The sequence below is a fragment of the Staurois parvus genome, unplaced genomic scaffold (assembly GCF_062004578.1).
Source record: "Staurois parvus isolate SC_StPar_1 unplaced genomic scaffold, SC_StPar_1.0 ptg000276l, whole genome shotgun sequence".
Classification (NCBI taxonomy): domain Eukaryota; kingdom Metazoa; phylum Chordata; class Amphibia; order Anura; family Ranidae; genus Staurois; species Staurois parvus.
Genome location: NW_028318072.1, coordinates 9284839 through 9299855, shown reverse-complemented (window position 1 = coordinate 9299855; position 15017 = coordinate 9284839). Strand labels below are relative to the sequence as shown.

General features: G+C 45.7%; 1 protein-coding gene across 2 annotated transcripts in view; it reads left to right on the top strand.

The window, feature by feature from the left end:
* Nucleotides 1–15017, top strand: part of SLC23A2 (solute carrier family 23 member 2) — a 223365-nt gene that overhangs the window by 123993 nt on the left and 84355 nt on the right. For both annotated transcript variants that reach the window (XM_089681738.1, XM_089681739.1), the window contains one exon: nt 7528–7626. In XM_089681738.1, the coding sequence (XP_089537864.1) occupies nt 7528–7626 (99 nt within the window). The remainder of the gene's footprint in view (nt 1–7527; nt 7627–15017) is intronic.

Genomic DNA, 15017 nt, shown 5'->3' with positions numbered 1-15017 from the left:
CCACCCTGCGCCATGTGCCTCTGTCGTCTGCTCACGCTGCTGACGGCTTCCGCTTTTTAACCTAGGCCTGTGTATGGCTTCCGAATACTGCTGCCTCCACCGCCACCCTGCGCCATGTGCCTCTGTCGTCTGCTCACGCTGCTGACGGCTTCCGCTTTTTAAACTAGTCCTGTGTATGTCTTCCAAATACTGCTGCCTCCACCGCCACCCTGCGCAATGTGCCACTTTCAGGTCTCCTTACACTGTTGGTGGGTTCCATTTTGTGATAGGGTGCTGTATGGCCTTCCATTGCTGCTGCCTCCACCGCCACCCTGCGCCATGTGCCTCTGTCGTCTGCTCACGCTGCTGACGGCTTCCGCTTTTTAAACTAGTCCTGTGTATGTCTTCCGAATACTGCTGCCTCCACCGCCACCCTGCGCCATGTGCCACTTTCAGGTCTCCTTACACTGTTGGTGGGTTCCATTTTGTGATAGGGTGCTGTATGGCCTTTCATTGCTGCTGCCTCCACCGCCACCCTGCGCCATGTGCCTCTGTCGTCTGCTCACGCTGCTGGGTTCCAGTTTTAAACCTAGGCCTGTGTATGGCTTCCGAATACTGCTGCCTCCACCGCCACCCTGCGCCATGTGCCTCTGTCGTCTGCTCACGCTGCTGACGGCTTCCGCTTTTTAACCTAGGCCTGTGTATGGCTTCCGAATACTGCTGCCTCCACCGCCACCCTGCGCCATGTGCCTCTGTCGTCTGCTCACGCTGCTGACGGCTTCCGCTTTTTAAACTAGTCCTGTGTATGTCTTCCGAATACTGTTGCCTCCACCGCCACCCTGCGCCATGTGCCACTTTCAGGTCTCCTTACACTGTTGGTGGGTTCCATTTTGTGATAGGGTGCTGTATGGCCTTCCATTGCTGCTGCCTCCACCGCCACCCTGCGCCATGTGCCTCTGTCGTCTGCTCACGCTGCTGACGGCTTCCGCTTTTTAACCGAGGCCTGTGTTTGGCTTCCGAATACTGCTGCCTCCACCGCCACCCTGCGCCATGTGCCACTTTCAGGTCTCCTTACACTGTTGGTGGGTTCCATTTTGTGATAGGGTGCTGTATGGCCTTCCATTGCTGCTGCCTCCACCGCCACCCTGCGCCATGTGCCTCTGTCGTCTGCTCACGCTGCTGGGTTCCAGTTTTAAACCTAGGCCTGTGTATGGCTTCCGAATACTGCTGCCTCCACCGCCACCCTGCGCCATGTGTCTCTGTCGTCTGCTCACGCTGTTGACGGCTTCCGCTTTTTAACCTAGGCCTGTGTATGGCTTCCGAATACTGCTGCCTCCACCGCCACCCTGCGCCATGTGCCTCTGTCGTCTGCTCACGCTGCTGACGGCTTCCGCTTTTTAAACTAGTCCTGTGTATGTCTTCCGAATACTGCTGCCTCCACCGCCACCCTGCGCCATGTGCCACTTTCAGGTCTCCTTACACTGTTGGTGGGTTCCATTTTGTGATAGGGTGCTGTATGGCCTTCCATTGCTGCTGCCTCCACCGCCACCCTGCGCCATGTGACTCTGTCGTCTGCTCACGCTGCTGACGGCTTCCGCTTTTTAACCGAGGCCTGTGTTTGGCTTCCGAATACTGCTGCATCCACCGCCACCCTGCGCCATGTGTCTCTGTCGTCTGCTCACGCTGCTGACGGCTTCCGCTTTTTAACCTAGGCCTGTGTATGGCTTCCGAATACTGCTGCATCCACCGCCACCCTGCGCCATGTGCCTCTGTCGTCTGCTCACGCTGCTGACGGCTTCCGCTTTTTAACCTAGGCCTGTGTATGGCCTTCAATTGAAGCTGCTTCTGCTCCGCCACTCTGCCATTGGACTCTTGATAGTCGTCTCCCCACGCTGCTGCTGGGGGGACTTTTTAACATAGGCCTCTGTATGGCCTTCAATTTTAGCTGCTTACGCTCTGCCACAGGCCCCTGTACCGCCTCCTCATGCTGCTGCCAGGCCCGTAATCTGCCATGGGCCCCCGTACCGACTCCCCATGCTGCTGCCAGGCCCGTAATCTGTCATGGGCCCCTGTACCGCCTCCTCATGCTGCTGCCAGGTCCAGAGTGTGTCATGGGTCCCTGTACGGCCTCCCATTGCTGCTGTCTCCATCGCCACACTCTGCCATGTGCCACTTTCAGGTCTCCTCACACTGCTGGTGGGTTCCATTTTGTCATAGGGTGCTGTATGGCCTCCCATTGCTGCTGCCTCCACCGCCACACTGTGGCTCCACACTCTGGTTTTGGCCCCGTGACTGCCCAAATGAGTGAAGTGTGCGGTGATTCTAAGATCGACGGCACTCATCTGCATGTCATACTGACTGACAGTATTATTTCTCTTCCCCAGCAGACTCCAAGGGCATTTAAATTAAAGGTACAGTGTTCTGCACTAATATAAAGGCTCTCTGAAGCCTAGAAACACCCTTTTTATAAGTTAAATTCGCGGCGAATATATTCGGATCGAATCGAATTTTTCCGGCGAATTCGGCGAATCAGCCGAACCGAATTTTTGAATAATTCGCTCATCTCTAATTATTATATTATAATGTTTTATGATTATTTAAATTATAATTTATGATTTTGTGTTTCAAATTGTAACATACCCGGGATGTTTACTAGACTCTTGTACAGATTTCAGTGAGTTATTCCTAAAAATTACAGGCCTACAATAAAAAGAATACATATTTCCATGCAAAAAAAGTACCGCTTTGAGCACCGAACTATGGACATTATCAGACCGCTAGAGAGGTTAAAGGGGACCCAAAGAACAAGTTGAAAGCTAAACTGACAAGGTTGGTAAAAAAAAAAAAAAAAAGTTCAAAAGGATGTTATATTGAATAACAGAGAAGCTAAATATCTAATAAGAGAAGCACCAAAAATGCGTATAATTTACCAAGTCCCCAAGATCCATAAAGATACAAGAAACCTTTTTGGCAGACCCAATATAAATGGGGTGGATTCACTTCTTCAAGTAGGAGATTATCTAGACCAGTGGTGGGCAACCTTTTTTTTCAACTGAGCCAAATCTCGCCAAAACCACGATTGAAATTTATTTTGAGAGCCACATTTTTAAAACTGAAAATACACCCCCCATATAGTAATTCATCCCCCATATAGTAATTCATCCCCCCTATAGTAATTCATCCCCCATATAGTAATTCATCCCCCATAGTAATTCATCCCCCATATTGTGTCAATTCACTTACCTTTGCTCCGCGCGTTCCTCTCGCCGTGTTCCCGCGCCGTTCCGGTCTTCAGGGCGGACTGTGAGAGGAGAGGAGTTCGTCACGCTGCCCCGCCTACATCCTGACAGCCAATGTTTGCCACGCTCCGCGGGCCGGATTAAAAGTTCCGCCGGGCCGTATGCGGGCCGTAGTTTGCCTGACTTTTGGGGCGGCCGCCCGAGAGGAGGGAGGGGAGCGGGCACCCGGCACACAGAAGAGCCGCATTAAACTGTGTAACGAGCCGCATGTGGCTCGCGAGCCGCGGCTTGCCGACCACTGATCTAGACCACTGCCTTCAAGCAATTTCAAGATTATCCTTCGTATGTTAAAGACAGTAAGGAATTGATAAGTATATTAAAAACCATACCAATTAGTAATAAATGCATACTAGCAATTATTGATGTGAACACTCTGTATACCAATATTAATCAAAAAGATGCCCTAGAGGCAGAGAAATGGGCCTTGAAGAATAAAACGAAGTTAAAAGACCAGCAGATTGAATTCATGCTAGATATTTTGGAATTAGCCATGAAAATTAATTCTTGTTATGACAAACAATTTTACATCCAAAAGAAGGGAGTTGCCTTGGGGCTAAGTTTGCCTCCACGGCAGCTAACATATTCGTGATCAAATAGGAAGACATATATCATAGACCTAAAAAAGAGCTCGAGGCATACAAAAGATATATAGACAATGTATTCCTAGTCTGAGAGGGATCTGAAACTTCCTTAAAAGAACTTTTTGAGGGAAATTAATATAAACAAGTATGATATCACACAGCCAATTATAGCACTGAAGTGGTTAATTATTTGGACCTAGAAATCTACAAATTTAGAAGAAAACAGGCTCTGTACACATACTCATTTTAAAGAAACGGACCGGAATGGTTACATTCCGGTCAGAAGTGGCCACCACCCTAGATGATTGGGAGCAATACCCAAGGGACAAATAATGTGGATTAGGCAGAATTGTGATCATAAAGACTTTGACCAATAATCTGAAAAGGTTGTTAGGAGGTTTGTAGAAAAGGGCTTCAAAAGACAGAGCTTACAACATATCAAGAATCAGGTTAAGACTATGAACAGGGACGAACGTCTAAAACAAAAGAAAAATGATGAATATGATATTGTCTTTAGTTTAGAATTCAGTAGGCAATACAAACAAGTAGAAAAAGCTGTTAATAAATACTGGCCCATTCTATAAAGAGATCATTGATTAATGTACTCCCTTAGAGACTAAAATTTGTCTACAGGCATCCTCCAATATTGAAGGACAGATTAGTGTCCCAGACACACCTAAAAAAAAGGTGACATTTCAGATCAAGTGTTTTTTTTTTTTTTTTTTTTTTTTTTTTAATTGTGGCAAATGCTTAACGTGTAAGACTTGTATGAAAGATGGCAAGAAATTTACACACTTTCCATCTAATGTTGCAGGAAAATCTCATCAAATAAGAAAGTTCATCACATATAGTAGCACATGCGTTACCTGTTTATTAGAATGTATGTGTGGCCTACAATATGTAGATAGAACTACCAGAGAACTGAGGATTAGGCTAAGGGAGCATATTAATAATGTAAAAAAGGGATTTTGCAACCAAAGCCTATTCAACCATGTCAGAATTCATCACAATAGGTACCCCATACAATTAAAATTTTGTGGAATAGATCAGGTGGATAAACACTGGCAAAGTACCAACATGAAAAAGGCCATATCCCAAAATGAAGCTCAATGGATTTACCAGCTAGGAACTATGGCCCCCAAAGGACTCAACATAGAAGTGGATGTTAATTGTTCTTTTTTGAATTTTTAGCAATTCTCAGTGGCCTAATTATATAAAAATGTTTTCAATGGTTTGACATGGATTTTAGTGGGTTAATACGAGTTTAGTTTACTGTTCCAATTTTGCATTGAAGTCAATGGTAGGCGATTTTGCATTGCAGTCAATGGGAGGCGATTTTTGCATTGAAGTCAATAGGAAGCAATGTGTGAACTCAGGCATCAGGTTGCAATTTCTAGTTGCCATGGCAACCTAGCACCTGGGATTTGTTGAGCCCTGATTCTCCTCTTTTGGGGTCCCCCACCAGTACCTCTGGCCTTCTCCTGCTTCAGAGTACCCCTATAACAAGCCACAAAGTATAGAGTTCCCCTATAGCAAGGTAAAAAAAACTTCTGCCTCTAAAAACACTCAATTCCTTCTCCTGCCCAGGACTACATGTCCCACAAGGCATTGCTCCTCACACATTCACAAGTTCTCAGGCATTTACTGACATGTATGTATTATGGTGTACTGATCTGTATGTATTGCACTGTATTTCCTGATATTTAAACAAATAATGGATTCTGTAAGCAGGCTGACTAATCAATTATGGAAATATGATATAACCATTTCTCCAAAGGTATGCAACCGTTTGCATGACTTTAGTGGGGCACGCGGTTATCCAAGAGTTAAAGTGGCATAGTCAATACTTTGCCGAATTGAATGTTGCTCATATGCAGTAATGAAAGGCTCCAACTGGCTGAGGTGTTCACTGTCTCGTCTTGCAGTATGGTCTGATAATAGCAAATGATACTGAAAATGACTTGCTTTTATTGAGCTGTTTACAGCCAGCCATTGTCATTTAACCTTCGGTACAAGGAAAATTGAAATATTTGTAGTTGTAGCGTGCTGAAAATCATTAAAAAAAAAAGACAATTCTACTTGTAGTAAGCGTTATCTATGTGCAGCAGTGTTTACCAGTATGATAAGACCTTCCAGTACAACACAGTGTGTTAAAGTGCACTGTAATACTGAAAATGTTTTCCATGTTTTGGGCCATTTCTTTCTGTGGATTAAATAAATATAGTTGGAAACTAATAAACTGAATAATGAAATTATACTTCAGGCAAAAATCTTACTCAGGTCCAGTTAAAAGTCAAATATTACATAATATCCATACCTCAGCACCCTTCCTATAGTGAGATCATTGGATGGGTGACAATAGGAAGAAAATGGTTCCACTTTCTTGGGTTCATGCTATGTTGTACAGCGCTGCACACATTTATGGCACTATATAAGACCTGTATAATATTAATGTCATACTTGTGATCCTTTCTTCATAGTTTAGTAATCCATTTGCTGGTCACTGCTTCCATCATTTTTTAGCAATCCTGTAGCTGGTGAGAACACTTCTTGCTTGTATGTGTTGCTTCATCTCCAGCTGGATCAGTGAGAGGTTGCTCCCTCATTGTTGAAAACTTTAACAATCAAGTCACTGGCAAGAGAGCATTACCTCGATCATCCAGCAAGCAAGAACTACACATGCAAGCAGGTGAGTATTTCACACCCCAGCTGTGTCCTCCATAGTGTCCTGCTACTAGAAGGTTTTCACCAGTGGTGGGGTCACAAGTATGACATCAACCTAAATCTGTTCTCCCACCAGTCTGTGATTGAACGGAAGGAACCGCAAGCAGGTATGAGGTATTTCCCGCATTCCTTCTTCTGTAAATTTGTTCACACTGTTTGTTTTTACTGCGATCTGGGGCTCTGTTGGAGAGATTTCTTCTTCTCGTCCTGCTGACTTTTACTGCTTTTATTTATTTATTTATTGTTAAAAGTTGGAGATACTTAAAACCTCTCTCATATTTCTGTTTCTGGGTACCTCTTTTGAAGGTTTTTCCTCACTTGTTTCTGGTGAAACCTTTATTCAGCAGTAGTGAAGAATTCGGCCATGTTCAGACTAGGATCTGAACCCAAGTTTGCGAACCCAGATGGAGGCTGATGCTTGTACAGTCCAGTCATCTGAAACCGGGGCGTTCCCTACCCCACAGCTACAGGTTTACATGCTTCTTGATCATGCGTCCAGATCCTAGTCTGAACAGTTTGAAGATCATGCTCATGCATAGTCAGAGGAAATCTCCCTGACAGAGCTCTGGATAGCAGTAAAAACAGAAGTTCTACTCCTTCTGTACTCTATCCAAAACTATAAAAAAAAAAGTTCTGGTTTGACATTAGGGTTTTAAGTTTCATTTGTCTGCACTGCCTGTAGAAACAAGCCACAGAAAAAATACCATCTTCCTAGTCCAGGTCTAATAAAGGATCTACTTGCTTTGAGGGTATGCAAGTCTTGTCCATTTAGAAGTTTAGTGTGTGAAGCTTAATTTGTGTGTGCTTCATCCATTTAGAAAATTAGCAACTTTTTTGATATACCTGGACATTTTTGTAGTGAAATTATTTACTTATTCTAATTTTGGTGATGATGAAACATATTTTCTGACTGATTCCTCTTTGATCCCTCTCTTAATGTGTAGGTGGTTATAAATGGAGGTGCCGCGTCCACTGTTGACCAGGATACGGAAGACACAGAATTAATGGCTATTTATACAACTGAAAGTGGAATTGCAGAAAAGGTTGGTGTGTGATGCCTTTTTTTTTGTTTGTTTTTTTTATGTCTGTCTTTCCTTTTGGAGAGATTTCCATTCACTTCCTATTGAAAAATACTACACAAAGTGTACAGGGGTATCGTTTCCCTTCTATTCCAGTTCTGGGGACAACTGTAACATTTTGGATTTTCTAGCCCCTTGACAATGGTCACCAGGAAAATAATTGATGCTGAAAGAAAATCACTTTGCTGCTGTTCCATATTTTTTTCCTCTTTTACTCCCCAAACCCAAATATTTAGATGTCAGTTATATTAACCTAGCAGGTTGGTGTAAAGCACAGATGCTAACCTTTCCAAAACATGAGGCATGTGGACGTTGCTTTCTGCCAAGGCTTGAGTGGACTTAATTACCTGTATTCAGTTGTTCTATTATCCACCCCAAATGCTTTTTGCTGACTGTGTAAAGTTTTTCTCACCTTGGCATTACCCTTTATTTTTATTAAAACAGTGAAGTTACCACATTTTTTCTGGGCGCTGGCACTACATCTCTAAAGTGCCTCAGATAATTAGTATTTGCTTAGCACCCACACTGAGGAGGAGACAGCAAGCCCTCCCCATTAGAGTTCTGGTACAGCGAGTCATCTGCCATTCCAGAGGCAGAAGTGTTTAGTTTTTAGTAAGTTGACCGCTTTCTTGTCCTTGAAGATCATCTCCCCTTCCGTTGGCAGTTTTGGTTTGCAAGTAAACATTTTGAAATGTTGTTTGGTAGAATAATATATTTTGATCTTGGCATAGGTGCATACCACTGTGTGCATGAAAGCACGTCTGGTACATGTGTGCTGGTGACAGATTTTGGTTATTGAGATTAGTGGGCCTTCACCTTCCCTTATTTCTCTTGAAATGAAACATATGGTAATGGAAGGCAGAATTGACTTAAGACGCATGCTTTGACCACACAAGTCTGATGGCAGTGAATGCAACAAATAAAATGAACATGGCAAAAGTTGAAATACGTTTGCTACAGTTTGTTGCACATCATTCGTTTTTGCATTGTTTTAAGGAGCATTTTTCAGGATTTTAGAGATATCACAGGTAATGTTTTGCATTCATTGATCAAATATTTTTTACTGAAAAAGGTCAGTTCTAAATGAGAACAGAAGTGTAACCCTGTAAGCTCCAGTAACAGCAGTGAAAGGTAGTGTAGAATCCAAGGAAAACCTCTCTGTGCTTCCCTTCTAAAACTGGTATGTGCCAGATATACAAATGAGGGCGTATGATAGCAGAAAATCAGCGCTCGAACAGGAAACACACCTGATTCAGCAGTGGGACTCCAAAGTGTCCTCCAAACACTGGATACAGGATACAAAAAGCAGGAAGAGACAGCAACTCCAAAATCCACATGGAAGCTTTATTAGTGATACAGGAGTGGCATAAAAGCAGGTTTCGGCAAGTAGCACTGATCACAGCATTTTGGAGTTGCCGGCTCGTCCTGCTTTTTGTATACAAATGAGGGAGGCTGCCAATACTATGTTGATTTGATTGTCTATTATTGATACCAACACAGGCGCACTCTTTAGACTTCCTAGGCAGGGGAATGTGTAAGTCAAGCTAGGTATACACTCAGGGGCGTATTTGCTGCGAGGCAAACAAGGCATTTGCCTAGGGCGGCACTTTTCAGGGGGGCGGCACTTTTCAGGGGGGGGGCGGCACGACGGCAGCGCCCCCTCCCCCTTCTCACGGAAGGGACACTTCCGTGGGAAAGGGACAGGGGCTGCTGTGTCTTACCTGGTCTGCGACTCCGTGTCCCACGTCGATCTGGTCCACAAGGCGTTGCTGGAGGAGGGGTGCAGAGGGTGTCCGTCCGGTGTCTTCATCTTCCTGGATCTTGATCGCGATTGGCCACCAGATCTGTAGCTCAGAAAAGGCACACAGGCGGCCAATCACAGGTGAGGAGGCGGAGCTTGGAAAGGAGTTGCTGAGTGGCAGCGCGAAGATTAAAGATCGAGTGAGGGAGCAGCTGGAGCCGGTGAAGAGGAGGAGAGCGGCTGGAGGAAGACAGCTGATGGGCCTGAAGGTGGAAGCTCGGGCTGGAGCAGGGGTCAGCACGTGATGTAAGTATAATTGTATCAGTGGGAGTAATAGTGCCCCATCATTAGTGTCAGTGTGGGAGGAATCACTCCTCTGACACCAATGATTGGGCACTATTCCTCCTACTGACACCAATGATGGGGCACTATTCCTCCTACTGACACCAATGATGGGGCACTATGCCTCCTACTGACACCAATGATGGGGCACTATGCCTCCTACTGACACCAATGATGGGGCACTTCCTCCCACTGACACCAATGATGGGGCACTATTCCTCCCACTGACACCAATGATGGGGCACTATTCCTCCCTCTTACACCAATGATGGGGCACTATTCCTCCCTCTGACACCAATGATGGGGCACTATGCCTCCCTCTGACACCAATGATGGGGCACTATGCCTCCCTCTGACACCAATGATGGGGCACTATGCCTCCCTCTGACACCAATGATGGGGCACTATGCCTCCCTCTGACACCAATGATGGGGCACTATGCCTCCCTCTGACACCAATGATGGGGCACTATGCCTCCCTCTGACACCAATGATGGGGCACTATGCCTCCCTCTGACACCAATGATGGGGCACTATGCCTCCCTCTGACACCAATGATGGGGCACTATGCCTCCCTCTGACACCAATGATGGGGCACTATGCCTCCCTCTGACACCAATGATGGGGCACTATGCCTCCCTCTGACACCAATGATGGGGCACTATGCCTCCCTCTGACACCAATGATGGGGCACTATGCCTCCCTCTGACACCAATGATGGGGCACTATGCCTCCCTCTGACACCAATGATGGGGCACTATGCCTCCCTCTGACACCAATGATGGGGCACTATGCCTCCCTCTGACACCAATGATGGGGCACTATGCCTCCCTCTGACACCAATGATGGGGCACTATGCCTCCCTCTGACACCAATGATGGGGCACTATGCCTCCCTCTGACACCAATGATGGGGCACTATGCCTCCCTCTGACACCAATGATGGGGCACTATGCCTCCCTCTGACACCAATGATGGGGCACTATTCCTCCATCTGACACCAATGATGGGGCACTATTCCTCCCACTGACACTAAAGATGGGGCACTATTCCTCCCACTGACACTAAAGATGGGGCACTATTCCTCCCACTGACACTAAAGATGGGGCACTATTCCTCCCACTGACACCAATGATGGGGCACTATTCCTCCCACTGATACCAATGATGAGGCACGATTCCTCCCACTGACACCAATGATGGGGCACGATTCCTCCCACTGACACCAATGATGGGGCACGATTCCTCCCACTGATACCATTGATGGGGCACGATTCCTCCCACTGACACCAATGATGGGGCAGGATTCCTCCCACTGACACCAATGATAGGGCAGGATTCCTCCCACTGACACCAATGATGGGGCAGGATTCCTCCCACTGACACCAATGATGGGGTACTATTCCTCCCACTGACACTAAAGATGGGGCACGATTCCTCCCACTGACACCAATGATGGGGCAGGATTCCTCCCACTGACACCAATGATGGGGCAGGATTCCTCCCACTGACACCAATGATGGGGCAGGATTCCTCCCACTGACACCAATGATGGGGCAGGATTCCTCCCACTGACACCAATGATGGGGCAGGATTCCTCCCACTGACACCAATGATGGGGCAGGATTCCTCCCACTGACACCAATGATGGGGCAGGATTCCTCCCACTGACACCAATGATGGGGCAGGATTCCTCCCACTGACACCAATGATGGGGCAGGATTCCTCCCACTGACACCAATGATGGGGCAGGATTCCTCCCACTGACACCAATGATGGGGCAGGATTCCTCCCACTGACACCAATGATGGGGCAGGATTCCTCCCACTGACACCAATGATGGGGCAGGATTCCTCCCACTGACACCAATGATGGGGCAGGATTCCTCCCATTGACACCAATGATGGGGCAGGATTCCTCCCATTGACACCAATGATGGGGCAGGATTCCTCCCACTGACACCAATGATGGGGCAGGATTCCTCCCACTGACACCAATGATGGGGCAGGATTCCTCCCACTGACACCAATGATGGGGCAGGATTCCTCCCACTGACACCAATGATGGGGCAGGATTCCTCCCACTGACACCAATGATGGGGCAGGATTCCTCCCACTGACACCAATGATGGGGCAGGATTCCTCCCACTGACACCAATGATGGGGCAGGATTCCTCCCACTGACACCAATGATGGGGCAGGATTCCTCCCACTGACACCAATGATGGGGCAGGATTCCTCCCACTGACACCAATGATGGGGCAGGATTCCTCCCACTGACACCAATGATGGGGCAGGATTCCTCCCACTGACACCAATGATGGGGCACCCCATCATTGGTGTCAGTGGGAGGAATAGTGCCCCATCATTGGTGTCAGTGGGAGGAATAGTACCCCGTCAGTGGGAGGAATAGTGCCCCATCATTGGTGTCAGTGGGAGGAATAGCGTCCCATCATTGGTGTCAGTGGGAGGAATAGCGCCCCATCATTGGTGTCAGTGGGAGGAATAGCGTCCCATCATTGGTGTCAGTGTGTGAGGAATAGCGCCCCATCATTATTGTCAGTGTGTGAGGAATAGCGCCCCATCATTGGTGTCAGTGTGTGAGGAATAGTGCCCCATCATTGGTGTCAGTGGGAGGAATAGCGCCTCATCATTGGTGTCAGTGTGTGAGCAATAGTGCCCCATCATTGGTGTCAGTGTGTGAGGAATAGCGCCCCATCATTGGTGTCAGTGGGAGGAATAGCACCCCATCGTCTGTGGGTGGAGCTCTAATAGGAAGAGGTGGAGCCTAAAGAGGAAGAAGATGAAGGGGTGGAGTTTGCAGATGAAAGGGTGGTACAAATTTAGATGTGGGGGGTGCCCAGTTTTAGTCTTGCCAGGGCAGCACAAAACCAAAATACACCACTGTATACACTAGTAGACTTTTGTTTGAATTTTTTGTTTTGAGAAGATTTGTTCAATTTTCTAGTTGTTAATGGAGTCAAATTGATGTTTGCTTTTCAATTGCAATGACAAGAACTTAAAGGAGCAGGATAGATATTTTTTTTCTTTTGCAATGACAAGAACTTAAAGGAGCAGGATAGATATTTTTTTTCTTTAATGAACATATTTCTAACAGTGAATATAGAAGTCATTTGGTAAAGTCCATTCATTCTGAAATTGAGCATTAACCACTTGCTGACTGTATAACCTACATATACGGCAACAGAACGGCTCTCCTGCGCTGGATTATTTACCTTGTACAAATGAAATTTGGAGCTACTTTTGAATGACATCCATCAAGCTAATGTACTGAGAATTTTCACACAAATATTCGCATGAACGTTCGTTCAAAAATCTGCTCTTGTATGCTCAGCTTTACATGATCTAACATGCTGGAACCATTCATGTATCTTTATTGCCCGAGCTCAGTGACATTAGCTTTCAAGGTAGCTGAGCTCTTCTGGTTTAGAGGTCATAGTGCCACAGCATATGATTGTGTCCTCCCGGCAAGCGTTAAATTGGTTTGGTGGGTGTGGGGGGGTCAGCATTCTTACCTGAACTTCATCATTCCTGCCTCCGGCCGACATAGATATCTGGCAGTTTTGAATCCTTCCTCATTAATCCATTATTGCTAACACTTCTTTTTGGTTTGTGAGGTTTCTCCTTACGCTGCTGTGATTACATTTCTTCCAGTGTTAGATATTAAATCTTTGACCATTCTGTGCTTCTTGGTCTCTCAGCATGAAATACAATTTCGGCTCTCAGGACGCCTGAGGCAAGGCTGGGAAAGCTCATGTCGGTCAGCACTGAACCATCTGTTGTCTTGTATACTTCATAAAACTCCAGTGCAAACCCATTGTTATCCTCTAAGGAAGCTAAAACAAACTCACAAGAATTTAACTAAATCCCTTATAGCTCAGTGCCTTCCACCAAAAATGCCTAAATTTTTCTTTTCGTTTTTGTAATTTTTATTGTTGGTTTTAGTAACTGTAAAAAGATTAGTTGTCTCTGGAAGCATATGCAAAACTTAAGAGAAGTATGGGTTTCTGAAAAAAAAAATTATGTCATTGGTCATTGCACCAGTCCCCCATCACTTCTAAGACTAAGAACTGAGCGATGAAAGACCACTGATTGGTTCTCAGCCTTTAGTGAGCAGAAAGCGCTTATTGGAGCACAAGGCAGTGGAGGGTCGGGAGCTGATGGGTCAGCTTCTCAGCTCATTAAGAGGCTGAGGCAGCTGCTGGTCCAGGCATCTGGGTGGATCCTGATTGTAAAGTCAGGATCTTTCCAGAGCCTGGACCAGCTGAGTGACGTCAACCAACAGTTGACTTTAGCCCGCTGTTATTGAACGTGGGCCACAGGAGTGCAGAACAACCTGCAATTTTGTGATCCATAGGAGAAGTAAGGCCTAAAAAGCTTTGGCCATATTTTTCATATAAATGGTATTCTTAAACATCGTAAAAATGGATTTCCATAGGACCCCATTAAGGCCCAAAACAGGTGGAACTCTGTTACACAGATTTTAACTTGCATGGTTGTGTGGCCTGTTTGCGTTTCCCCTGCACATCCCTGTTGGCTAATAAATTTAAATTGCTTTTATGGAAACATGACGGGCAAAATTGTGCCACAGCAAGGCCTCGCAGTCTCTGTTCAAAATTGGCAACTTGTTTGCCCTGGGTTCGGAATCTCCTGGGACTGTAGAATTAAATGTAAATGTGCAGGAACATGGGGGTACTAAATGTACAGTCCAGGTAACAGTTTGTGGTGGTTTGGGATACCAAGGGTACACATTCATTTTCTTTATGATTAAATGTTCTAAAGCAAGCTTGTTTAACCAGTTTTCATGTGAGCCATTAAAATATATGCTGTCTGGAGGCAATAAAAATGTATACAAGCCATAATTATAGTACAGATGTAGTAATAGATTCTGATTCTTTATACCAAATGAATATGGGAAGATGAGAATTGTTTTACAAAATATGCAAATTGAAAAACTTATTTGGCATGGCTTACGGTTGATGTAACTGTGATCAATGCAGACTCTTGAGAGCGAGTCAGCCAGACATATTGGCGTTTATTTACTAAATCTGGAGAGTGCAAAATCAGGTGCACTTCGCATAGAAACCAATTAGCTTCCAGGTTTTATTGCCAAAGCTTCATTGAACAAGGTGAGGTTAGAAGCTGATTGGCTACCATGTACAGGTGCACCACATTCTGAGTGAACCAGCTTTAATAAATCGCCCCCATTTTGTCTCTGAGAGTAATAGAATTGGTGATGGATTTCAGGCTGCAAC